Source organism: Sphaeramia orbicularis, chromosome 2 (assembly GCF_902148855.1).
Source record: "Sphaeramia orbicularis chromosome 2, fSphaOr1.1, whole genome shotgun sequence".
Lineage (NCBI taxonomy): Eukaryota > Metazoa > Chordata > Actinopteri > Kurtiformes > Apogonidae > Sphaeramia > Sphaeramia orbicularis.
Genome location: NC_043958.1, coordinates 13136673 through 13162322, shown reverse-complemented (window position 1 = coordinate 13162322; position 25650 = coordinate 13136673). Strand labels below are relative to the sequence as shown.

The following is a 25650-nucleotide window of genomic DNA, read 5'->3' as shown; positions in this document are numbered from 1 at the left end:
CCTACTGAGGCAGGAAATCTACAAGTGAGACAAATACCTGGCATTACTTCAACATCCTACTGAGAACACGTGTAATGACAAAGACCATCTATTCCAAGCCAAGTCAAAATAAACTTAATATGACAATTTGGTGGCATATGACATGCATGTACTCACAGGTTCATGTGATGTCCAAGTCATAACTGTCTCCATTTAATAATAAACATTAAGAAGTGTAAGAATTTCAAACTGCATGTCTTTACAAAGGGAGGGAAATAAGTAAAGGTGGATAAAAGTGAAATCTGGTCATGTAAAACAAAGAAAAAATCCCAAGTCTCTCATTCTTACATTTCTCATGATTTATTATTTTATTTATTTTAAAACAAATACAGACAAAAGCAACCATTCTAACAAAATGATCAAATCATAGGCATTTGTGATTTTTAAAAATGTTTGTCTCAACAGTGAACAAGTACATACAAGTACAACACTGAACAGAACTTAGATACATCTCATTGGGATAAATACAGAAGCAGGATCAAATCCTCAATGGATTGTGAAGTTCAGTGTTTTCTCTGCAAATCAAACACTTTAAGTACATCTTCAGGTAGTGAAAGTTTCAAATAAAGAATTTTTCTGAGTGTCTTACGTTTTTTAAAAATTTGGTTTCATTTTACAGCTGATATTAATTCAATATCAGCACCAGGTTTTCTTCATGTGCTTTTGATTCCTCCCCTCAAGATCTAAAAAGCGGATGTATGCGTCTCAACATGGCATCTGAGGAGAAAACCACAGTAATAAACAGATGTGAAACTTAAGGCTAATGAATGAAACATCACATGATGAATGTGAAGTTTTACAAGGACCATGCATTTCAAAACACTTCAATTACAGAACACAGATATGAAGAGCTACAGTTTATGATGTTATATGGGTATCTGACTTTAAAGGCAGAGTCTAAAAATCACAAACCCAATAAAAGTCGCAGTCATTTGTTTTAACCTGTTAATTGTCAATGCAACATTTCCTTTGCAAACTGGAAAAAAGTCCAAGATTTAGCAATAAACTTACAGAAAACATATAAGTGGCAAATCTAGGCTCATTTCTTCTTCTTTTCCTGGGTACTGGTAAACCACTGGTCTAGCAGCTTCTTGCTGTAGTATATCTGCCAGCCATGCACCTGCACAGCAATGACAATCACCAGATACATGACAGACACGGCAGAGAAGCCAAAGATAAAGCGATAGGCTTTGCCGTGTCGATACAACTGCTGTGCCACAGGAAACATCTCCATGCCCCCGTAGATCAGCGGTGCTACACAGAAGAGACCTGCGCTGATCATGGAGATGACCAAGTAGCTGATGTTGTTACGAGGCAATGCCAAAAAGCTGAAGACTGTGGGAATTATGCTCAGGAGGTAAGGGTACTCCCACTGGTATGGAGAGGCCACCACTTTGTGGGACACCAGGCTCAGCTGGCTCACGGTCACCTGACAAAGAAGACACAGCCCAGATTATTGCAGCCCAGATTATGGCAACCAGTTCACCATCAGTTCACTTGATGAGAAAAAAACAGTGTTGACCTTTGAGGTGTGCAAATTACCTGAGCTGCCATCAGCACCCAGATGAGCAAATGGACAATGTTGAGCTTCCGGATTTCAGACTTTAGCGCAACACTGGGGAACAAAGTAGGGTGATCATGATGATTGTTGATTTACTGGATTATTATTTCCGCTTATTCAAAACGGAGCCTTCAACCTTTCATTGGTTGGCAGAGTTCATCTGTAATTGCAGTTGAACAAAGAAGAACTGCACATATTTTTGAACGATTTTAAATTATGGATGATCTGACCTCAGCGTTGTGAAAACACACTCTTTCACAAAAGTCAGGCTAAATGTAAACATCACAAAATCAGGAACAGGTTTTACTAGACTGTCTCTGTTTACATTTAACACATCTAGCCACATCTGCACTGCTACCGGTCATATGTACATAAAAACAACATCCCTGTGGATGTGATGTTCTGTCTAAACACAGACCTCATCTGGTAGTGAGAGGCGACCCGCTCCCGATGTTGAAAATCACTACCATCTGTTCCTGTTGCTCTGGGACCTGCTCGAGAAGCCATAGCAGATATCTGGAAAGAAATAAAATCCCGTCTCAAATCAGGATTCATATCCAATTTAAAAGCAAAAATACAATTAACCTAGTTCTGACTAAGATGTGTTAATAGTTTTGTAAACATGTACGCACTTCGAAATTACAGTATTTTATATTGCATAAAACTAATAAATACCACCCAGTTGGACAAAACATGTTACTTGTTGCTGCAGATTTCCCATTGGAAACTGCCAAATGCAACACAGCTGTGCCCAATGGTCGATTTTTCGTACTCATGCTAAGAGGTGACCCACGTGTATACACAAGTAGCTTATCTCCTCTCTTAAAATTGATTAATTCCGACTTTTAAAGATGCAAAGTTTCAATATATCAACAATAAGGTAAAAATAGGTCCCATTTTAAACATTTGAATGGAGCTACGACTAGTCATTGGGTTATGATGTTAAATTAGCTTGATTACAGGGTCTTATCACCGGAATTTTAATAAGCACATCAAAGAAAAGAACAGTCCAACACATCTACAGTATTACATACAACAATATCACAGTAAGCATGTTCAATTAAAAGGCTGGCATATAGAAAGTTCACATTAGTGTACGAGCTAGCAGGTAGGTGACAAAACATAACGGTACTGTTTGATAAACAAACGACTAAAGCTTCAAAACTGAAACATAACATGAGAAAACACAAGGGAGGATAGTGACAGTACTTACTTTTTGAGAATTTATTGTAGATAAGTTAAATAAAAAGCATAAATCTGATGTGCTACACACACAGAGCCACTAGCTGTACGCCATGTATGAGGGGGAGGAGTTCAGGAAGTAATGTGACGTGTCACGTTATGATTGGCCAACTTCTTCTTCTATGGCTTTATTTCTACCGCTAATTTTTCTATTATCGCCCTCTTTTGTGTGATTCACTTACTACAAGTGTAGCGGCGGCCACAGACCAGACATCATGGTTCCGTGTTGTCATAAATACATTAAATACATTAGATAAATAAATAAATGTACCCAACCCTAAACTGCATCCTACAGTTTATTTAATTTACATATTTAATTCAGCATAACAATGACAAGACATATGTTTATATATCTTTATTGGAATTCAATAATAAAAACAGAGATCCAAATTCACACAGGCATCTCATTGGTTACACTGTGCGCTATTGTCCAAAATAAAAGAAAAAGTGAAAACATTAAATCAAATGGCAACCCAATGCCAAGACAAAAATTAAGAAAGAAATAGTAAAGTAAGATATGAACTGAAAAGAAAAATTAGTTATTTGCTGGAATGACTGGGTATGAAAATGTACACATTGTTAAACTTTGTGATTTTTTATTTTTATTTTACCACAGCGTGTCTTTTATTCATTTATTGTTCAACACAAAATTTAACACAAATCCAAGAATCAGTAGTCAAGCAAATAAATTACAAGGAATACCGATAAAAGGCCTAAATCCTCAGTAAACAATACAATTTATAAACTCATAGGATCAAATAAATGGTAAGTATTGACTCCGGAGTTCATCTGCAGTGTTGTGAGTAACATGATTATCCAATAGACTGAGATATGAAATGAAGGGGAACAAAGTCTACGTTCAGATACAGTTTTAATCCAAGTGTTTATTTGCTGTCAGATGAAGGTGTAAACAATTTTGTACCGTGACAAAAACTGCATTTTCAAAATACAGTAAAAAAACAGTTTCAATAACTTAATAACTGTTACTGTATGATGAACCCTATGAAAACACAATGATATAAGTCAACTGTATGTTATGATAAATGTGAGTAAATGTGTGGTACCAATAGGTTCTTATGTGACCAGTACAATATAAGTGTAAAGCAAAACTGTCTTTATTCAACACAGATATCCTGACATTTAATCTGAATAAAATGTGAACATAATTCTATGAAGCCAAAAAGGATTTCAGCTGTACCTTGGACACAAATGTAAATGTTATAAAAAAATAATAATAATTGCACAATGTAAACAAAATAGTAATGACTACCAAGATATTCAGTAGTCATTTTGACTTCTGCTTTCCACCATACTGAGCCCCCACAAGAAACATCCTCATTCATCATAATGCAGCTACTAACCAGACATTTTATGTTAACATGGTGGCTTAGAAACTTCATTCAATTATCTAAATATCAGATGATGCATATAATGTAAAGAATAATTCAATGAAGTACATTGTTTCTATAAAATTATATTATTCCACCCTAAAAAACCAATTCAACCTCACCCACATGTTATCTTGAGTCCAAAGTAGTTTCATCGTCATCTTCATAGTCAAACTACCATCAATCTGTCTTTATTATGTCCTTTATACACATTTCTTACATTGGGTACAATAAGTGCCCAGAAAATGTTGAGTGCACATACTGACCAGCATAAAGTCCAGCTGCCTGGTCAGATGGCAGCTGTATGTGCACAGTGTCTCCCTGTCGTAAGGGCAGAACAGCACTCCCAGACGCCTGATCCAGTAAGCCCTTTTTGTACTCATCGTACGTGTACATTACAGGCTCATTGTTCTTCATGAGGGCGACCCACACATTCCCACCTTTGCAGTGGACGTGATAAGCAAAATAGTAGATCCCTGGTACACTGCAGGTAAAAAGACCCCTTTGGGGATTGTAGTCCTGATTTCCATTGTGAAGAAGTTTATCAAAGATGACGGGAGATCCGACAGGAGGGAATGGATTTGTGAGCTTGGCTGTGAAGGCAGGCATCTCCAGACCACCTCCACTGAGTTCTGCTCCGTTCTTTGGTTTTTTGTAGCCATGGCCGCTGTATGGGCCAGTCACAGGGAGGATCTGTCCGAGGTCAGGAGATACAGCTGGCACTCCTGGAGGACCAGGGGGTCCAGGTTGTCCTGGTTGTCCAGGAAGTCCAGGGGGGCCACTGGGACCAGGATTACCCTGAGGACCAATATGACCAGGGGGTCCTGGCTTTCCTTCACCAGGATATCCAGGTTTACCATGTAGGCCGGTCTCACCTTTTGGCCCAGGCATCCCAGGAGGCCCAATTGGCCCCCCTGGTCCTGTAAGACCTGGAATCCCCTGTGGTCCCTGGTGGCCCATCTCTCCAGGTTGTCCACTTTCACCCCGTGGCCCAGGCACTCCTGTACCACCAGGGGCACCAGGCAGACCCCTATGACCAGGTTCTCCTTTAGGGCCAGTTGGCCCTTGTAAACCCCTTGGTCCTGGTTCTCCACTCTGACCTAACAAACCTGGCTGTCCTGGTAGGCCTGGGGGCCCTAAATCACCCTTCAATCCAGGATTTCCTTTGAGCCCTCCAGCACCATTCTCCCCCTTTGGCCCTGGAAATCCAATACTACCAGGAGGTCCTATTGGACCTGGTGGACCAGGCATTCCACTGGGACCAGTAGAACCAATGACCCCTGGAAGACCCCCATGACCTTTGTCACCCTTTGGTCCTGGAGGTCCAGGAAGACCAGCGTGTCCCTTGTGACCTTTAGGTCCTGGAAAACCTGATTTACCATAACCTGGCATTCCTGGTCCTCCTGGCAAACCTGGAGGACCTGGTTCCCCTTTTCCTCCCGGAACCCCTGGTTGTCCTCTGAGGCCATCTTTTCCTGGTTTTCCAATTCCGAGCAGGCCCGGTGGTCCTGGTTGGCCCCTTTCACCTTGTGGCCCTGCTGGTCCTGGTTCTCCAGGGGGACCAGGTTTTCCGGGTATCCCTGGCTGTCCAGGAAACCCATTTAGGCCAGGTTTACCAATTCCAGGAATCCCTGCCTGTCCAGGTGGACCAGGTGGTCCACTTGGTCCTTTTAGTCCGGGTAAACCAGGTAGACCAAGTCCTTTTTCTCCTTTAGGCCCTTGAGGACCAGGAGGCCCATGTAGACCTTTTTGGCCAGGTTCCCCTGAAGGCCCTGGCAGCCCTGGTAGCCCCTGACCACCTGCTTTGGAAATTCCAGGGAGTCCGGGTGGACCTGGGAGCCCTGGAGGTCCAGGAATTCCAGATGGTCCTTCACCACCGCCAGGACCAAGTTCACCTTTTGGTCCTGGTAATCCAGGTCCTCCAGGTTTTCCTGGTACTCCAGGCATCCCAGGTTTTCCAATTCCTGGGTACCCTTGGGGACCAGGTGGCCCTGGTTTTCCTGGTAATCCTGGCAGTCCTTGGCCTGGCAGGCCAGGGGGGCCTTGTGGTCCTGGTGGTCCTGATGGTCCTGGGGGGCCCTGAATTCCTTGAGGTCCTTCTCTGAGACCTTCTCCACCAGGACCAGGGGGAGGTGGACCTTTAGCCCCTCTGGGAAATGTCTGTCCTGTAACAGGAGGAATGAGTCAGTGTGGTGAGTGTTAAAGAGAACACATGGAAAACATGGACACTCAAGTGTACGACTCCACTTCTGTATTATCCGTTTTTCATTTTCCCATGTGTATCCATGGGTTACTCATCTCCTCAGAAATCTGTGCAGTCAAATTAAAAAATAAGTTGTGCCAAAATATAACTCCTTTGGAAACTTTAGGAGAATGTGGGGTGATGTCAGAGAACTAACACCATGGACTGACTGTAAAACATGACACCAAAGCTTCAGCTAGTTACAGTAGCGGTTAGGGAGAACCACCAGAAAAACAAATCCTCACATCTTCATCACTTAAGACTTTTGAACCTTCTCCATACTCTCCACTTTGAGAGTTCAATACAATTAAAAACAGATAAAATGAAGATAAACATCCCATAATAAATACTTCATTATGAAAATGTCTTAATGCCAGGATGGGGATGATATGAACACATCTTTACATGGTCTTCATCAAAAATAACACTAATCTTTACGGCTAAAGGATAAACATAGTTTGTCATCTTACCAAAGTTTGACATCAGTGGACTTTATTAGTGGAGCAGACCTAATATAATAACTTCAGATTTGGTATGTTTGATCTGAAAACAGTTGACAGAAAACTGGAATTTGATCCCAGCAAGACCATTGTGGACTTGGTTCTTAGTAACTGGGCATTACCTTTGCCTTCAAGCAGCGGCCTCTCTTTGCCCATTTGCAAAGGCAGCTGAGGAAGCTCTTTTCCATACTGAGGCAGCACTGGTGTTTCTTTGCCAAAAGGCAGGTGTGGCATCTCATTCCCCAAAAACTGTTGTTGAGGAAAACCATCATTGTACTGCGGCAAAGGCTGATGCTGCTGAGGGGGCTGTTTGTGTCCATAATAGGCCCCACTGTGGACCAGACGCAGGAGGCACAGCTGGATCACAGAGATGAGTACGCTGACGGAACGGAGCGCTACAGCCACCATTTTCTGCTATGGACAACAACAGAAAGAAAAGGCACAATGAATTCCAGCAGTTATAAATACAAAACACTCAGAATTATAAAGCTATGGTAAAATCCTTGACATTTTACTAGTTATTTTGAGGTGCATTTCCTATAACAAGCAGATGCCACCTTCTACAAACAGTTAGTCTAGTGCCTTATAAACATTTTGGAAACATTTATTGACTTCCTAGTCATGTAAAACACAGCTGTACTCATGCTAAATAAGGGAAGTATCCTGATGATGTTCACGTGTTTAAGAATGTTTTAATTGTTCCTTAAAACTTGTCTTAAGTGGTAAGGATAATGCTAATGTTAAACCAAAGAATTAAGGTTGTTTTTCATCACTGTTGGCTAAAGGAAAAGTGTGTAAGTTAGAGGGTGTAAGTTATAGGGGGCTTTATGAGCAGAAATGGTAAATACAGGGTGTCCCATAAGTCTCCATACATAGGAGACATAATTCATATGGTTCTAACATGTATTTCTTTATATTTCTTCTTTATAGTTCTTCAGCAGTGGAGGACACGCATTGAAGTGTGTTCCCGACAAAATGGCAGTCATATAGAGCATATTATATAAATAAAAATGGTTTATGTCAAGAAACGTTTATTTTTCCTATGTATGGAGACTTATGGGACACCCTGTAGTATTTGTGAATAATCACCAATCAGCAGTATCACAGAAGAGACAAACTACACCAACAATTCATACTTTAATTCTGGTTTACACTGAAGTGGCAGAACTACATTTATAATAGAAAGGCCTTCACACAGCATTTAACCTGTTGTGCCTATTATGAGTACACATAAACTAGTACATGTTTGTCTTTCAATACATTTTTCCCATTTTTTAACATCTGTCAAATGTATTTTTTTAACCAACACTATAACTGCATGAAATCCTTTCTTAAGTCATGTAGCCAAGTTCCAAACACTGGATCCTACAGTTCCCAGTAAGGAGGGGCTGACATAGGGTCCTGTTACACAGCAGCCATCAAAACTTCAGGCCAATGCCAACATCAGCCTTCGTGAGATCATTAACTCTCTCCCAAAGAGATGTAAGTTACAGCTTTAAATGTTTAAACATGCTCATTTTTCATCCTATATCCTTAACCTCCTGAGATGCTGCAGTGCATTTTTGTCCTCTGTAGGGGACACAAGGTTCACAGCTTTACTTAAAATATAAAAATAAATAAATAAATAAATAAATAAAACACTGTCAACTGCAAAGGACATTCCATAAAAAAATAAAGAATGTGTCTGAAAAAACTGCTGTTTCCAATCATGGCAATTGTTTAATCTAAAAAAAGATCAAACTTTTGCTTTCCTGGGTCTCAGGAGGTTAAGGCACTCAGCTTAATAATAATTTATTACATTCAAGACCAACAAAAGCAGCAATTACAAGTAAAAGCTCCCTTCTCCTCTAATTTGTGGGAAGTACTAAAATAAGTGTGAATACTTCTGTCAGGATTTTATCATTCTCCTTCTTTCACCCGTGTGTGTGTGTGTGTGTGTTACCATTTTGAAAGTTCTCTGCACTGAAAGAAGAGAACACTCTGAACTCCTGAATTTGACGAGACTTTTAATTTCTTTTAAGGTGGTGTTTTGTTTTGTAGGGTTAGGGTCATTCCTCACTTTCAAATGCTCCATCAAAACGACACCCCGGACATTATTTTGCAATAGTTGTAGCAACCATCCATGAGTGCCACCTAGAACTAGCCAAACATCCTGGATATCTTTTCCCCTACTCTAAAACAATAGTGGACAGAACCAGACCTATCTACAGCACCGTGTTAACTAAGTGTGGAGGTTGTGAATGGGTGTGAATATGCAAAACTAGCTTTGGGTGAATAAAAGTATCAACACAAATCGACACAACAGCTGCAGATTCATAGGGGAACGTATGGAAATTAAGTATATCAGCTAAGCTGATTTGCATCAAATCTGATATTTTGGCCTTAAGACTATATAGTACCCATAAAATTAAATTGTAAAATAACAAATTACATTCAAAATCAAATTAAATTAAATAACTGCAGCCGGGGCCTAGAAGGTCGGAGAGGCAGCTTGTGATATTTTAACAGGGATTGTAGATGAACAATAGTCATTTGGCTAACTCTGGTGCATTTAATGTAGAATGTCCCTGTTAAATAAACCAATGAAATAAAATAAACAAAATAAAGGATCGCTGTCTCGAGAAATTATTGGCTGATGGAAACAAGACACTTAACTCCTCATTTTCTCTCCAGGCACCTGACATGGCAGCCCACTGCTCCTAGTCTGCAGTGTGTGGTGTGTTCCTACATGTTCAGCGAGTGATCTGGTCAATTTCAGTGTGTATTGCATGTCCACACAAAATATATACTAACAAAGAATGGTTATTTCTAAATGAATGTGCTTAGTAAAAATCTAGTGTCTTATTCTGACCAAATAGGTTCTTACATCCTTAATAAGCTTTAATTTAAAGTAACTTGATCAATGTATTCATGAACTTGCATGAATTTAAAGTAATTTGATCACTGTATTTATACTAATTTAAAGAAATTTGATTATTGTGTACATGTATGAATTAATATGTATTTAAAGACACTTATCCTTATTTAAAAGTTACTGATTATATGAAATGATTTGCATCACCTGTCATGTGACGTAATGATCTGTCCCATGTATGATGAAAGGCTGTGGCCCGAAACATCACTACTGTGGTTAATAAAAAAAATTTTGGGAGCTCACACGTTGTGCGGACCTTATCTAATTCTTACACCCTTAATAAGATCATCAAAAACAACTGTGGCACATAAAATCTGGTCAAAAACAATAGTTGCTACAAAGTAAATTCTCCCTGAGCACTTACTGTTCCTGACCAGCAGGCTGTGCTCTTCCATCCCAGAATGAAGTGAAAACACAGTCTTTTTGAAGTCCACTGTGGTCAAACCAGAAAAGAAACAAAAACCCTCTCCTGCCTGAATGTGGGCAATCTCCCTCTCGTCCCTCTTTCCCCTTGTTTACACATCCATTCCAACATACTGCGTAAAAGCCTCAAAGTCTCATATCCTTGAAGTGAATTATACACAGTGCTTGCTGCTAAAACATAATGTAATTAAGAGGCCCCGCAGGGGATGTGGTCAGTATTGAACATAATCCTTAATCCTTTAAACATGTCTGTGCTAAAGAGATTGGCTAAGCACTGCCAAGAGCACAGTGTGAAAATAAACGTAGATGGGTGAATGTATGTTTTCCTCCACTGCAGTGTTTGTAAGTTCTGAAACAGAGCCATGATCAAAGTGTTGGGAGAGCTAAAATTATGGACAATTATTTTACAAAACAAGCCAAATTGAGTAATGTTGAAATATTTTTAGTGTACATTTCCTAATCTACAAGACTTGACAAGTGAATAATATTCTCTATTCACTCTCATTTAGTGCACTGCATATTTCTTCTTCTGTCTGTACGGTGATTAAGAGCCACATGTTTTTGCTCCCACCCAGCAAAAATAACAACCACTTACTTCCAAATATTTGCTCCTCACACACGAAGGCTGTCACCACCTCTGGTTTGCTCCTCCTCGGTCCCTTGCCTTTAGGTTTCTTCTCTGGGTCTTTTCCAAGACATGAGTAGGATGATGGCCATGCACAGGATCCGGCCAGGTGTTACCTGGAGTCCTGTGTGTTGTGAAAATATGAATGTCAGGTGCTGACCTTTCACAGCGGTCTGGGGTTTGTAGCACTGAGCTGCCATCTCCACCTGATAGACTGGTATTTAGGCCGTGATACTATACTATGACACAAATGTATGTATGGAACGCAGAAGGCAGGCCGACAAAGACTAACTGGACATCAGTTTTAATTCTCATGGGACTGAATATAATCAAATGTCAGCTGCTGTTAAACTGCTTGTTTCGCATGGAGAGAAGTGCTACGTACTACAGTGTGGACCTGGCATTTTTCAGGAATGTCGTCTCCTTTAAAGGTCAGTCTGTCAGTGTAAGACAGTCATTCCATACCAGCTTACCTAGGCCTTTCAGCATATGCATATTAAGTGAATATTTATTATTTATTTATTTGTTTATTTATCAGGGACAGTACACATTGATGAACATTTCTGTAAATGTGCCAGTATTAGCAAAAAAGCTATTTTTCAGCTGGTGTTCCTGGGTATGAAGTAAAGTGCCAGCATTCATAAAATTAGAAATATTTTAAAAATTAAGGCTACAGCCACACATTACATAGCATTAATTCACATATACATTACATAGCATTAGCTCATATATACAGTATACACAGTTAACCTTTAAGTATTAGTACAAACACCTGGAGAGACACTGGCACATATAATATATAATAATAGTCTGAATTTCAGACATTTTTAGTTTCTATTTTCATTAGTATGTACAAAATGTTCATTTATCCACGCTGGATTGAGCAGATTTGTTTTGAACTTCCAAGATTACATGTTTTATATTCTACTTTTATTATAAATCACAAATCCCCCTAAATCTGATCAGCAAAAAAAGGGAAAAAGGATGCTGCATATAAGCATGCATATATAAATGTTTTTATATACAATGTTTTGAACACGAGGCAAGGACCCTGGCTCCAATGCAGCAGTATTAGAATTGTATTAATAGTTGTATTATTATTATTATTATTATTGCTGCTGCTGAGTCAGACTTAATTTTGTCCAGACAGACAATTCTACTGCAGTTGTAATTTAGTGATTCCACCAATTGAACCTTGTTATGCAATGCTTTGAGTTTACAGTTTTAGGTCAGAGAACCAGCTTGAGACCAAACATTCACCGGTTTGATTCCACAGATCGGCTGAGAAATTGCTGGTGGATGTGGCCATGAGCAAGGCACCCCTCATTTGCCCCCTGGGTGTTCCTGCGTATTTAGCTAATAATGAGTTAAAAGCAGGGGGGCGATTTCCGTGTGTGTTGCATGTCTGCATGGAAAATATATACAAAGATTCTTCTTATTTTTCTACTATCAAGTCAGTAAGCTAGCAGTTAGCATTAGCTCACTTCTAACCCCTCAGGCTTCCACGGTTCCCCCACTTTTGTTTAAATATGGTCACTCCCTCTAAAAAACAAACATGGTGGCGGCCAAATCACAAACTACTGGCTTCAAAAGGGCAGTTCAGAAACCAGTGGAAGTCCATTATATTCTGTATTCTTACTGGTATTTCAGAGTTTTCATTACCTGGGAAAAAGGAAAAAAAAAAAAAAGCATCCTCTAGTTGTGGACTAATTAAGCGCTTTCCTGAATTTTTACACCCACAGACAATAAGTTATCTAACAAGTTAGTGTGTTGCAAGTGGGTCTGTATCAGTCATGATGGTCATCTCTATCAATTCCTATTTTTCAGCCAAAAGCTCAATAAGCCATGCCAATAGGACTTCATTATCCATGTCACATGCCACTCATAATGTACAGATCCAGCACCATGGACAGAGACTGCACAACGCCCACCTGTGAGACCGAATGTAAACCTTAGATGATGTGGAATAGATGTGGAGACAGGCCAACAAATACATGTCATTATAAAATGTGTTTTCATGTATTTGTATAAAAACGTACAGAATTCACAGGCAAACATTACATATATATTTCTACATAAATACAAAACAGCTGTCCACTGACTACCACAGACATTTAAGTGAAAGTGTTTCGATGGCCAAACTTTTTGGTTCCCTGGCTTCCAGAAACTCAGAGTGGGTACGAGTCATTCATAAAACATCTTTTTCAAATATAAAACTAGTGAGGGACTAATCTATAAGTATTGATCTACCAAATTGAACATGATTCCACATGTTAAAGTCATCATTTTGCCAGTCAAAAGCCCTTATAGCTTTACAATGCAAGCCATTCACAACCGGCAAAAAGGGAACATATGCTTGGCAAGGAAATGAGACGACCTCCATAAAACAATAAGTCAGCACAACAAAAAGGACACAGCAGTGCTTTGAAACATATGTCTGGTCTGACCTCCAAGGATCCGTCAATCTTCAACGGTTACAGAGACGGAGCAGACAAAAACACATCCTATTCCATTTACTGGATGAGCTGCATGAGTAACAGGCCTCATTTAAGAAGTTGGATAGAGCTTTGGGAAGAGCTGCATCAGGGGTGACCTCATGTCTAAGAGACACAAGCAGGGTGAAGGACGCTCGCAATACGACTAAGATACACAAACCAAACTCACTTTCAATCACTATCACACCACACCCTATCATTTAAGAACCAGAAACTGTCTGTTCTGATGCAGGGACATGACCTTTCATTTTTTCCATCTCTTATATTTTTCTGTTTGGCTTCCTTTTTAATGTCTAAACTATCATTATTTTGCTGTTATGTATCATGTTGGATAATGCATTCATCGTCTTGATGCATATATAATGTTTCATACATACTTTATTTTTGTAAAAACAATATTAAATCAGCAAATCATGCAACTAACCCTGACTTATTCCTAGCTACAGTAAACACATACATAAACAATGGTTTGATATACTGACATGTCTTGAAAGCTACAACATTCAATTAAATATCTAAATTAACACTATGTAAAGCCACACTGCAACATTTGTTATCTTTTAGCATCCCCTGCCAGCAAGAATCTCATCTTTTCTGTGGTTTCAAACACACAAACACTGTTTATTTTGAAATGGGGGTGGTTAAAAGGAACTCCAACAACTTCATGACATTTCTAGTCTACTTTATATTTCCACTGGAACGTTACGCCTGAGTTCCTCCACCATGTGAAAGCAAATATGCTATTTACTCCATTCTAGCTACCAATTACTTTGAAGAGAGAGGTTTGATTACAGAAAGTACATATCATTAGTCATTTTTTTTTTTTTTTTTTTGTTTCCAGACAGTGTAATGGGAAAGGAATGGAGTGACCGTGTCTGGACCACAGACCCATTTTATGTTAAATTGTGAATGGATTTAAATTAGCTGGACATTAGCCTGTCTGTATGTTTGAAGAGTCTTTTACATGAACATTTTCAACACAACAGACACAAGTGAAACCTTGCAGTAGTAAACTTCTAATTCCCTCACATACTATAAATTCGATAAAGAAAAAATATCAATTCTGCTTTTCTTGTTGCTCACATGAGCAAATTTGATTCTTCACACCCTGAATCTGTTGTAACAAATCAGCTGAGCCACACAAACATGATGTGATGGGGAAGACTTATGAAGCTATTTAAAGTAAAATCTCTCTGCAACTGAAATTCCATGTCATCTCTGATCTTTGACAGCACTGCCAATGTTTCTGATAAAATAATTCTTACCAGAGGTTGCAAACTGTTGAGTTTACTCAGGGATATCAACAAGGGACTTGACCTGAAGTTTATGCATCCGTGAAAGTGGAGACCAGAATCTAAGAAAAGACAGTGCATTATAATAATCTGAGGTCCATGACTATAAATCAGCCAAACTGCTCTACACACTCCCTTTCAAATAGCTCAGCACAAAAAAGACACAAGAAGCATCTCAATTATTTTACTCCTTTTACAAAGTTATTGAACTCCTGCTTAATGAGAAACAGTCCCACAGGTTCCTCATTCTTTAATGTGCACAGCTCAGACTGTATAATGAAGACAAAACATTAGATATTTTGTTTTTCTTCTGTATTGCATTCACAATTTAATATTTTTACTTTTCTGTCTACATGAAACGTGATTCAAAAGCCCTTTTTTATGCTGCATATGTACAACATCAACAATAAGGTGTGACCCGAGGAAAACATTCACAATTAATATATCAGCTTGCATTTGTTTTTGTTGATGGGTATACATGCAGTCACGGAAAAAATGATTAGACCACCCATATTTTCTTTAATTTCTTGTTCATTTTAATGCCTGGTACAACTAAAGGTACATTTGTTTGGACAAATATAATGTTAACAACAAAAATAGCTCGTAAGAGCTTAATTTCAGAGCTGATATCTAGCCATTTTTCATGTTTTATTGATAATAACCAAAATCACTTTAGTTCTTACATCAACAGCTATGGCATTGTAGTGAGCAAAAACAGTACTTCTTTTCTGTCTATTTTAGTCACATGATACTCACAGGGGTTAGTACTTGATTGCATAATGTTTTTGATGACTTTTGATGGTCTAATAATTTTTTTCCATGACTGTATAGTGTATGATTTAGCATATTCTTTTGATTAAAAAGCAAAGACTTTAATTTAATGTTCAATAGTTGCCATACTGCTGCCATGTGTTCAATCCATACCATTTAATTTTTACTTTAAAGTGTATAGCTCTTGGTACTTTTCTCCAGCTTTGTTTTATTGCTGCACCATGTTCATGAAGCACAGAAATCTAATCCCATTGTATAAAAGCATGTGAATGGCTATACAATAAAAATCTACTCGCGTTAACATCCCCAAATCCCACTGCGTGCTCTCCCAATCTCAGGAACAAGTCCGAGCAGAATTCATTTCTCAAACATCTCAATTTTTTTTTTTTTAACAGTCTTTCATCCTTTGCCTGAACTCAGCTTTAATGAAAACTTTGCAGACACCTCCACACCCCTCCCTTGATGACAATCCCATGCAACAAAGTTTGCTTGCTTCAGAGTAGATGCTGGTTCCTCTGAACCTCTTTGCCAACATTTACAACCACAGCCGGCTTCGCTTGGGGATGAGCCACAAGTCTTTTATCACCTCCAGCTTGGCTTTGAAAATAATCAAATTTCCATTTCTCCTCTGTGTTCCTCTCTTGACCGATTCCAGATGGGGACTCTACCGCTCAATAAGCAAACAGTGAGGAATAGAGGTATGTCGTTGCTTACAGATATGAGTGCCAGTCTTAATTGCTTGTGGTCAGGGCTGGTTTTTGTGTTTCAGCGAGATCGCAATGGGTCTTTCTTTTCTAATGAGAGTGGGCAGCTAAAGTACTGCAAAACAAGGAAGAAAAGCAACTCGCTGAACACAAAAAGAAGAGTAAAATGACACAAATGCAAATATAGGTAGATATACCAGCATGTAAGGGCCCACACTGCCTGAACTATCACAAAAGCTGAAAGAAACACATTTTTTTATGTATTATTTGGGTTTATCCATCTACAGTGCGACAGTTGAAAAAACACACAAACACAAAGGAATGCACGATCAGCTGACAGAGGAAGCATTAAGGCCAAGGCAACATCTGTGGAATGCACCTGTATGTGTGTGTGTGTGTGTGTGTGTGTGTGTTGTGACAATTTGCATGAATGTGTGTGAGAGATGCTGCTGTGTATTACCTAACCTTTATAAGAAAAACACTCCACCTTGACACTGATTCTCATGGGCGACCATCTGCACTCACGTGGCACTCAGAGTTTCTGCAGGAAGGAGTACAAACTCTGAAAGAACTTAAGGCCAAAAAGCTTTGATAATATTGCTTTTTTTGTGTGCCAAAAGCAGCATATACTCTGAGTGAAGCATTTTTACTATTTTCTAGTATTCATAGACTAATAAACTGGGGTAAAAAGTAAATTGGTACTTTTACTCAATTACTGTGCACAGTTTGAGGCACTTGTACTTTACACATCAATTCAAAATGTTCTACTTTCTGCTCCACTATATTCATTTGAATTCCATTGCTAGTAGCTTTTTAACACTAAAATGCTACAAAATGAATAATATAACAGTCAATGTAGGTGGCAGAAATCAGGGGAGAATACACACCTCCTTCCTCTAAATATAAATATGTGATCTGACACTGTTTTTTGTTGCTACAGAAAAGCAATCAGTAATTATTAGTGTCAATGACATACATTCCCACTTATTTCTCTAAAAACACCTATGATCTTCCAAAATCTGGGGTCACTGGGTACACCGAAGGTCTGTAAACACACTCTAGAGGAGGTGCTTCTTTTTTCAGACCACTTCATTTACAAGGCTGAACTTTTTTTTTTACTGATTGATGATAAAAAAACTATTGTTCTGATGCTTGAAGTATTTGTTTTATACATGTTTGCATTAAAGAGCAGCGTGTTGTACTCTCCACACCACTATCTTTATTCGTCTTTCTACTTTTTAAGATTTCACACTACAAAAAATAAAATAAACTACACATTGTTCAAGATTAAACCAGTGGTTTCCAGCCCCTTTTGGCTCCTAATGGTGATTTTTCCACTAAATTTCTGTCATTGTTTTCCTCCAAAAGGGGCTCAAATCATGCAATATATCACTGATTAACACAAAGTCAAAATGTTAAAAAACTGGAAATACATTTGTGTACCATACATTTTTTTTTTCTCCTCAGATTAATCACAGGGCTGCTTTGGATTAACATGCATGTGCTAACTGCCCATGTGCGCATACGCAACGGTAACTCTACTTTGACAAACTGCCTGAAATGCATTGTCAGAGACGTTCAGAGTCATTCCGCACTGCAGATGGGTTAATTGCATTAAATTTTTAATCAGATTGATCATGATGGATTAAGGTGTTAATATGTAAATTTTGACTGCCCTAACTTGTAAATAAAACTGTTTTAAACTATTTAAATGTGACACACAGCTCTATAAATACACTATTAATGTCAGATGGACCAAACTCAAGCTTCAATAGTATATTTGCACAAATAGGATTTTACACATTGTTGTATTAGTACATTTATTTAAAGCAGCATATGATTTTCATCACAATTTTATTTTCACATTTGTAAAACCCCAGTGACAGCCTAATCATCACTAATCCATTAGTCTTTCTGTGCTTACTCACCTGAATCACTTCCCTCATGGTGAACAACTTCAAAGATGATTCCATCATAAACACAGTCCACTTGTTTAAATAATAAGCCAATATGTCACTTGGGCCTTTTCAGAAAATTTTGGGAATTCCACGCAACAGCAATTTCGCTGTCTCTTTGTGAGTGCTGAACCTAAATGTTGTCTTTACCTCCATCCACCGACTACACTCATTCTTTAAAACCACCCTGGTGGACTGGATAATTCTACATTGTAGCGATCTGTCTCGTTTTCTTGCCAAATCTGTGAGAAACCGCTTTTGCTTGGTCGCCATTCCCATAATGCACTTCGTGACAAAATTTCCTAAAAGGCCCGAGTGACATTTCGGTTTGTTATGTAAACAAGTGGACTGTGTTTATGATGGAGTCATCTTCAAAGTTGTTCACTGTGAGGGAAGTGACTCAAGTGTAGCCTGGCCAGCCGTCCGTCTCTCTCAATGATAAATCTGTCTGGAATCACGGGGTTTGAATTCAAATGTGAAGGTGGGACTAACAGGTGCCGAATAAACCAATCACAGACAAGACTGATGTAACGCTTTTGTAAAAGAAATTTAAGAATACAGGATGTAATCTGTAATTCAATTCTTATTTTTGAATCAAGTAAACAACCGACAACAATTGTAAAGAGACTTGTAGACAAGGAACTGACTTTGACTGCATATTTCACAGTGACTGGCCCAGTTCCAGACTGTTTTCTCAGTATTGAATACACTGAGAAAACCAGATAGCTGGCCAGGCTAATTCAGTTGCATAAGCACAGAGAGACAAATGGACTAGTTATAATTAGGCTATCACTCAGGTTTTACAAATTTGAAAAAAAAAAAAAAAATGTGATGAAAGTCATATGCTGCTTAAAGTGAAGTAAGACTATTTCTTCCACCACTTACAATAAATAAACCAAATGAACAAGAAAATAAAGCCCTTTTTATGTTCTGAATATTATAAATATAGGTGTATAGAATGGTCACCTATATGCGCTTCTCAACTCATCAACTTAAGTGATCAATTACACAGTCAGTAATAAGGCAGGTGGTTCAATAGAGGGCGCCAAACCCCAATTTTGAAGTTGATATTTAATTCATCAGTTTATGTTGTTTACTGTTTTGCAGGAATTGACTGGATAAAGACATACGCTACAAAATCTAAAAGGATGAATGAATGTGTGACTTGAACACAGAGTTCATCCAGTGTGAGTGATTTTATTTTTCTGTAATTAATACGTTGAATTGGCTCTGTTGCATCCTTTTTGCCATGTTCCATTGATAAACCACAGAGCCTTTCTCTTGCTCTGTGTGCGATATTATCATAAACCACAAATCATATTTTCTCAGTCATCACATAACACCCCCCCACTTCTCATCTTATCTTGATGGGAAGCAAATATAATTTCTCACAGAATATTGGAAAATGAAGTGAAACATGCACGCCTGCTCCACCCGCTCTCGTTCCTTTCCAACCTATTTTGCTTTTATTCAGCATTCCTTCACACCTACTCGATGTCTTTGCAGAGTGAAGGCTGAAATATGACAAGGTGAAGGGGGGGTCACACATGCGGGTCAGCTGACCTCTAAGGTGGTAACATGTTTGAGAAAGATATTCCAAATAACCGAGTGACCACGAAAAAGGATGTAGAGTCTGAGTGACTGCTGCTGATTGGTTTGAAATTGGCAGCCGCACTGTTTGCTTACCGCTCCGCTGACCTTTGACATGCACATACGTACACGCACATAATTGCACCTCCCTCCCACTCACATGTCTGACCTTTTCCCCTGCCTCATTGACAGATTTTCCCCTCTCCTACAGTTCTGGGAACCACAAGTCACCGAATGTCTGGCCACGATTTTCATTTCAGGCAGAAATCGGACAGGGAGGAGAATTATTTTTCTGTTAGGCTTGAAATCTGTCAAAACAGACGACTGGGCGCCAGGGGACGGCCTTTAATAGAAGAAACACCTCTGGTTTTTGCAAACATCAGCCAGTCATCCTGCTGGTTGAACTCCTAAACATCCCCACTGAAGAGCTGTTTATTTTATACAACACAGGAGTTTTCATGTGGAAAAGACTTTCAGACTTGAGTTTCTTTTGTTTTACCAGAGATTTTACACTCATAAAGCGCTGCCTGAGTGTCATGTGGTTTTTCTGGCTCTCGTATTTGCACTGGCTCTCACAGGGACACTCCACTAGTGAATGATTATTTTTATAGGCACTAACAAGGTTTGGCCAATAATCAGATTTGATCACTTATACTGTGCTTAAACCGCAGACTCTGTTGGGGAATTCGGCCATTTGCAGCTGAATAAATACATTTTGTGTACTGTGGAAATGAAAAAAGAAAATCCTCACTGCGCTAAAGGCTGCATGCATTTTCCTATCTTCTGTCAAAGCTATTTCTATACCTTTCGAGTGAATCCAAAGAGAAAAAAAAGTGCCACAAATGTAATTTTATCTCAAAATTAAGCCAATGAGAGGAGAAGTAATTGGTAAAATCAGGAACTGGAGGCAGATTAGTATTAAAAACAACTGGGTGGTGATTATATACTGCTTTAGAGAAGGTTTCTTTGGGTTTATTGCTCATGATTTCACTTTGATGATCGCTTCCACAGAGTATTTTCAGTCTCTATGTCTATACACACGCTTCGACAAGTGATCACTGAGGTTTGCTTCTACTTTCTTACACATATCAATTTATTGAGATCATAAAATAGCCTGGGATCATCTAGGTTTTGCTGCAACATGCATTCGTTGCCTGATCTGTGACAGTAATGGAATATGATGACAGTCCCGAGAAGCTTAATGTGTTATACAGTCACACCATAAAATATGCCACTCAGAGAAAAATATGAGCCTCCCTTTCCCTACTGTCCAGATGTTTCTACAGTAGAGTATTTACGAGGGATAATAAGAACTACGACTCTGTCTACTTAGGAGTTTAGATAAGAGATACTTTGCAATAAATCTACAAAATTTAAAGCTGTAGTTACAGAGTGATGTTTTTAAACCAAGGCACTACTTGCTAAACACGTTGACAGCAAAGCAAAATGAGGAAATCTGAAGTTATGTAGCTTTTAACAGATATTAATATCCACTTCTGGAAAACACAACAACCGAGCTCAATAAAAGCCACTGAGAAACTGGAGAAAAAAATAACAAAATCACAACAGATGTAGTTTAAATGTGAGTCATATTTCATATTTGGAGGCTGTAGTCGAAGTCTGCACGGTAGCAGCACACAGAATCTGCAGCTGGAGGATAAAGACACATTCCCTCCGAGCTACATAAACACTTCCTGTTCAGTAGGTGAGAACTGTGAAGGAGTCTGAGCAGGAGACACAGAGGGAAATATTGTCAGAGGACATGAACAGAGGAACAGCTACATTAAGAACCAGCCTAGGTATTAAAAGCCACTGGCAGACAAACTGATCCTCTCCTCCACATATGCAGTCTCATTAACCTGCCTCCATAACCAACAGCCAACAAAAAAAACCACAAAACGTTTGGCCTGGCAGCTTGGCAGTGACTTGCTATTCATACCAGGACCTTTTCAGCAGTGTTCTTGTCACTGTACTCTCAAAAGGAGGAAGCTTTTAAAAAACTCTAAACTCCAGGGCCAAACTCTCATTATAAAGAGTTGTAGTCTTGCATTGTTGTCTTTTACTTTGGAATTTTAAAGCTTATCTTTGGCCAAAACTCAGATCCAGTTAGCCTCTGGGCCTTGGACAGACACATGAATGCATAATTACACCTAAAAACAAACATATTTGTACTGCTGTGACACATTTATGAAGACCAGAGTTGATTTATTCCCCAATCCACAACAGTAAGAATAAGCAACTGTCATGAGATCTGTACAAAATGCAACAAAACAATATAAACACTGTAATAACCCATGGTCCAATACGTCCTACAACAAAACTAGTCATATATACTCCAGACATGAACTTCCTCAGCATTTTTCTCCTCAACCTGCAGTCTTGTGTAGTGAGGGTCTTCCAGATTAATGCTGTTCAGTATCATGAGAACATGTCATTGATGCTGTTTCGCTGGTTTTCACTAAATGCAAACTATTTGCGAGTTATTTGTACAGTTTCTTAAAAGCCTCACATCAACTGCTCTCATGTATGTTCATTTTCATTACATTACATTTTCCTCTGATTTATGTTCTCATTTTGTATTGTCTCTAACAGGAAATAGGTTTCTGACACAGGCTTAGTAAAGCATAATAAAGCTGAACGTCTTTCCCACTTTTGTACTAAAACCTGTTTCCATGATATTCTATACAATCTTGCCTGCAGATTACAGCAGCTATAAAACACAAGTTTTTCCGCTGACTGCAACAGTCCATCAGTTTCACCTTGGACATGTTTAACGTTATGATAAATCCATGTCGGGGGTGGAGCTGGGGCTCCCAACTGTTTCCTGGCAGGTGCAAACCCAAATATTCTCTCATCAAGTTATGCTAAGAGGAGAGAGAGTTAAAAATGGGATACTCTAGAGTGTCTGAAAAATGTACTGCAGTGTCAGAAATGGAACTTTTCCAAAGACCACTATAGAGATATTTTAACATCTTTGGCATCTTTGACATGAACTTCAGCTTATTAAAACCCGGTTCAGCAAATAAACAAAAGATTGAAACATTATTGAAAAGATTTGGTGCTGTATGATTAAGTGGAAGAAAACGGTTCCTAAACCCTAAATTTCTAACTCAGCCAAATTCCTGCCAGAAAGCCTCTTTTCAAAATCTGGCTATAATCTTATTTGTCTTGTATTTGTGCTGGATAGTTAAAACTAGATAAACTTTAACTCTAAATTCACTATTTCAGCAAACATTGGGTGAAAAATGCTTACACTTTCCTTTACTGTTGAAAGACATGCGACTAAAACTTTCAAATGTCAACATATTCCATTAAGTGGTGCTAAATCCTGTCAAGATGCTGCACCCTGCATTTATTTTAACAAGCTTAAGCCTGAGTTATTTTTCCCAGGTGCCTCCTTTGGACTTTCTTTGCATTTGGAAACTGTCAGGCAGTATCTGTCGAGGCTTCTGTCAGCAAAGGCTTCGCAGCAGTGATGTACCATGTCTTATGAAACATTTTGGACGTCAGAGAGTCTAGAAAATTGTTGTTTTTGTTTCTTTATGCTCTCCATGTTCCTTTCCTTAACTTCGTTCTTTGAATGACAAGCCTTAAAAACCATGTTGTTCCAAGAAACAGGGCATGGTTTGGGTTTTCCAAGAGAAAATAGAAAATAATCTAATCTCCAATCAGATTTAGCAGTGCAACCATGCAAAGAAACATATGGAATAACGAAATAAAACTTTGGTTGTGGCTGCTCTCACTGAGTCCTAAACAAAGCAGCCCTGCCAACCAAAACATCATCAAATCACACTGTGCCCGTGGTGACGCATCACTTACCTTTGTGTGTGTGTGTGTGTGTGCTGCTGCTGCTGCTGCTGCTGCTGGGTGGAGGTATCACAGAGCTTTGAGGAGTTTGGGACAGACGCTGAACAGCAGCCCTGGCGAAGGTTTGGCTTTTATCTGCAGGTGGGTGGAGCCCCAGGAGCTGAGAGCAGCAGCGCTGGGTCTGTGTATGTATGACAGAGAAATGAGGAGAGAGGAAAACACGATCTATGTGAGCAAGAAAATGTTACTGGAACTGCAAAAAAAGAGCAGCATTAGATGGTTTTACAGTCAAGAAGAAAAAGGAAACTCAATCAGCTGCACAACTATATATCACATGGAGGAAGATTCTCATTTAACTTGGATCTCTCAGTGCATTCTTTGCATGCAGAAAGATTTTCAGGGCAGGGTCTCACTTTGGTTAGCCAGCACTGGCTGAGGTCAGAATGCAGCTTCACAAAGAAAGGCATTTTTGCTTACAAACAGAAGAGCAAAAACAAGTCTTTACAAAACATTCACCTCTCAGTTAATACAATAGAATGTAGGCAACTACACTGGACTACAAAATTCAGATGTGCAAACTGCAGTTTTCAGGGTTTTAAAGTCAAATGTTATTCAAAAAGATACGTCAGACTTTGTGCTCTTCTGAAAGTTGAGACTCAAATGGACAGTTGATGAACTGAGCCTGATCCAAGCTGAATGCTGCTTCAGCCTGCCCAGGTGTTCACAAACAGTTCTGTCCTCACATACAACTCCTCCTCAGAGCATTTGGTGTACAAAGTTCGCAGTGACATGCAAAGTTGAAGCAAGAAATTCACACCTGAACAGCTGGTTCACATTTGAGGAAATATTCTTTATGTTTTTGTTGCTATTTTAACATGTTCCCCCTATGCAGGTATTGCTTATAAAGAAAACATTTTGGTTTCCCCGCTGACTGGCTTTAACTGTCAGCTTCTTCGTGCTAACCCTCACAAGGCTAATTTGTGCTTGTTAGTCATCTGCAATGCATCTGCTCAAACTAAAAAAAACTGCCATGAGCATGGGAATATAGTGTAAGCAGTGAAATCAGTCTGACATGTTTTTAATTGATGATCATCAGTTTTCATCTCACTCCTATCATTTCCAGTTTCATAAATCCTTGGACAGCAGCAAACTGTTTTCCCAGCATACAGACTGAACAACAAGCAGTCAGCTGTGTGGAAATACTGACCTCATACCTGTCTGCATGCAGACTTCCTGTTCGTGTTATTAACCTGTGACTTAGATCTAAGGCCAAGTTGCCCCAGCAACATGAAAAGCGCAAAAAACCTTGGCCACAGTTATTATTACTCCCTGTTTCCTGTTCCTCAATCAAGCTGCTTTCATCTCGGGACTAGCAGCTCATAGTCATGAGTAATGTCAACAGGTGGATCAACAGTTTCAATAGCACAATTGGATTATAATTTGCATGTCTCATGCATGTGTTACTGCTGACATTTATCATTTATCAAGACTCCCACAGCAAATTTAACCATTTTTTGATTGAACTGCCATCAAGCGTCTTGTCAAACTATTCCCTAATGTCACTGTAACTATAAAACAACTCCTGTAATGTAATGTGATTAACCTTGTCACCATGAACAGAATTTGTTTGTGGGCACAAATTCATCCTCCAAAATTAGAAGAATAATATACTCCAAAATCAACATAACAGTCAAATATAGTGAAGTGGACACTGGAAAAAATACATGAAATTTAGCTTATTTTCCTGGCACATTGCTCTTGCTGTACATGATGGGTTGAGAGTAACACCAATATAGCCAAAGCACCCCTTGCCCATAGGATTTTTGGAAAAAATTGGAGAAAAAAAAAAAAATCATTTTAAAGGTCTGCTTGTTAGAACATCTCATGAAAGTAAAGTCAAATAACCATATGAAAAAATCTGCAAAAATAATTCTGCATGTACACCTGGGAATAAAAAAGTGAAATGTTAAAAAATGTCAGTGTAACTTTTTTGCGAAATTGATTGTGGTAAAAGAAGTGGGTGCTGGCAGTCAGTTACAAATCATTGGAAAAGTGTTAGAATTCACTTTCAGGCCAATATGTTTCATTTGTGTAAAATGTAA

The 25650-nt window shown here is 38.9% G+C and overlaps 2 protein-coding genes across 5 annotated transcripts; both read right to left on the bottom strand.

Annotated features, from left to right (window-relative positions):
* Positions 1 to 323: 323 nt before the first annotated feature.
* LOC115435994 (protein jagunal homolog 1-B) lies at positions 324 to 2923 on the bottom strand. Its single transcript, XM_030158668.1, has 5 exons — positions 2814 to 2923; positions 2019 to 2116; positions 1582 to 1654; positions 1051 to 1468; positions 324 to 756 (listed from the first exon to the last, which is right to left on the bottom strand). The coding sequence occupies exons 2-4, from the start codon at positions 2105 to 2107 to the stop codon at positions 1079 to 1081; spliced, it is 552 nt and encodes a 183-aa protein (XP_030014528.1). The 5' UTR covers positions 2108 to 2116; positions 2814 to 2923; the 3' UTR covers positions 324 to 756; positions 1051 to 1078.
* Positions 2924 to 3182: 259 nt separating this feature from the next.
* Positions 3183 to 23695, bottom strand: LOC115435820 (collagen alpha-1(VIII) chain-like). Of its 4 annotated transcripts, XM_030158441.1 has the most exons (5): positions 23561 to 23634; positions 14695 to 14783; positions 10905 to 11058; positions 7095 to 7386; positions 3183 to 6395 (listed from the first exon to the last, which is right to left on the bottom strand). In XM_030158441.1, exons 4-5 carry the CDS (start codon positions 7378 to 7380, stop codon positions 4447 to 4449), a joined length of 2235 nt encoding a protein of 744 aa, XP_030014301.1. In that variant the 5' UTR covers positions 7381 to 7386; positions 10905 to 11058; positions 14695 to 14783; positions 23561 to 23634; the 3' UTR covers positions 3183 to 4446. The 4 variants fall into 4 exon arrangements, with proteins under 4 accessions (XP_030014301.1, XP_030014295.1, XP_030014311.1 ...); XM_030158435.1 differs by lacking the exon at positions 14695 to 14783 and having other exon boundaries at positions 23561 to 23695; XM_030158451.1 differs by lacking the exon at positions 14695 to 14783 and having other exon boundaries at positions 7095 to 7383; positions 23561 to 23695.
* Between the last annotated feature and the right edge of the window lie 1955 nt (positions 23696 to 25650).

Coding starts and splice junctions, on each gene's coding strand:
- LOC115435994 (XM_030158668.1), bottom strand. CDS start 2,107: ATGGCTTCTCGAGCAGGTCCCAGAGCAACAGGAACAGATGGTAGTGAT. Junction 1,655..2,018: donor GCCTCTCACTACCAGATGAG/GTCTGTGTTTAG, acceptor TTTGTTCCCCAG/TGTTGCGCTAAAGTCTGAAA. Junction 1,469..1,581: donor GGGTGCTGATGGCAGCTCAG/GTAATTTGCACA, acceptor CTTCTTTGTCAG/GTGACCGTGAGCCAGCTGAG.
- LOC115435820 (XM_030158435.1), bottom strand. CDS start 7,380: ATGGTGGCTGTAGCGCTCCGTTCCGTCAGCGTACTCATCTCTGTGATC. Junction 6,396..7,094: donor GCCGCTGCTTGAAGGCAAAG/GTAATGCCCAGT, acceptor CTCCTGTTACAG/GACAGACATTTCCCAGAGGG.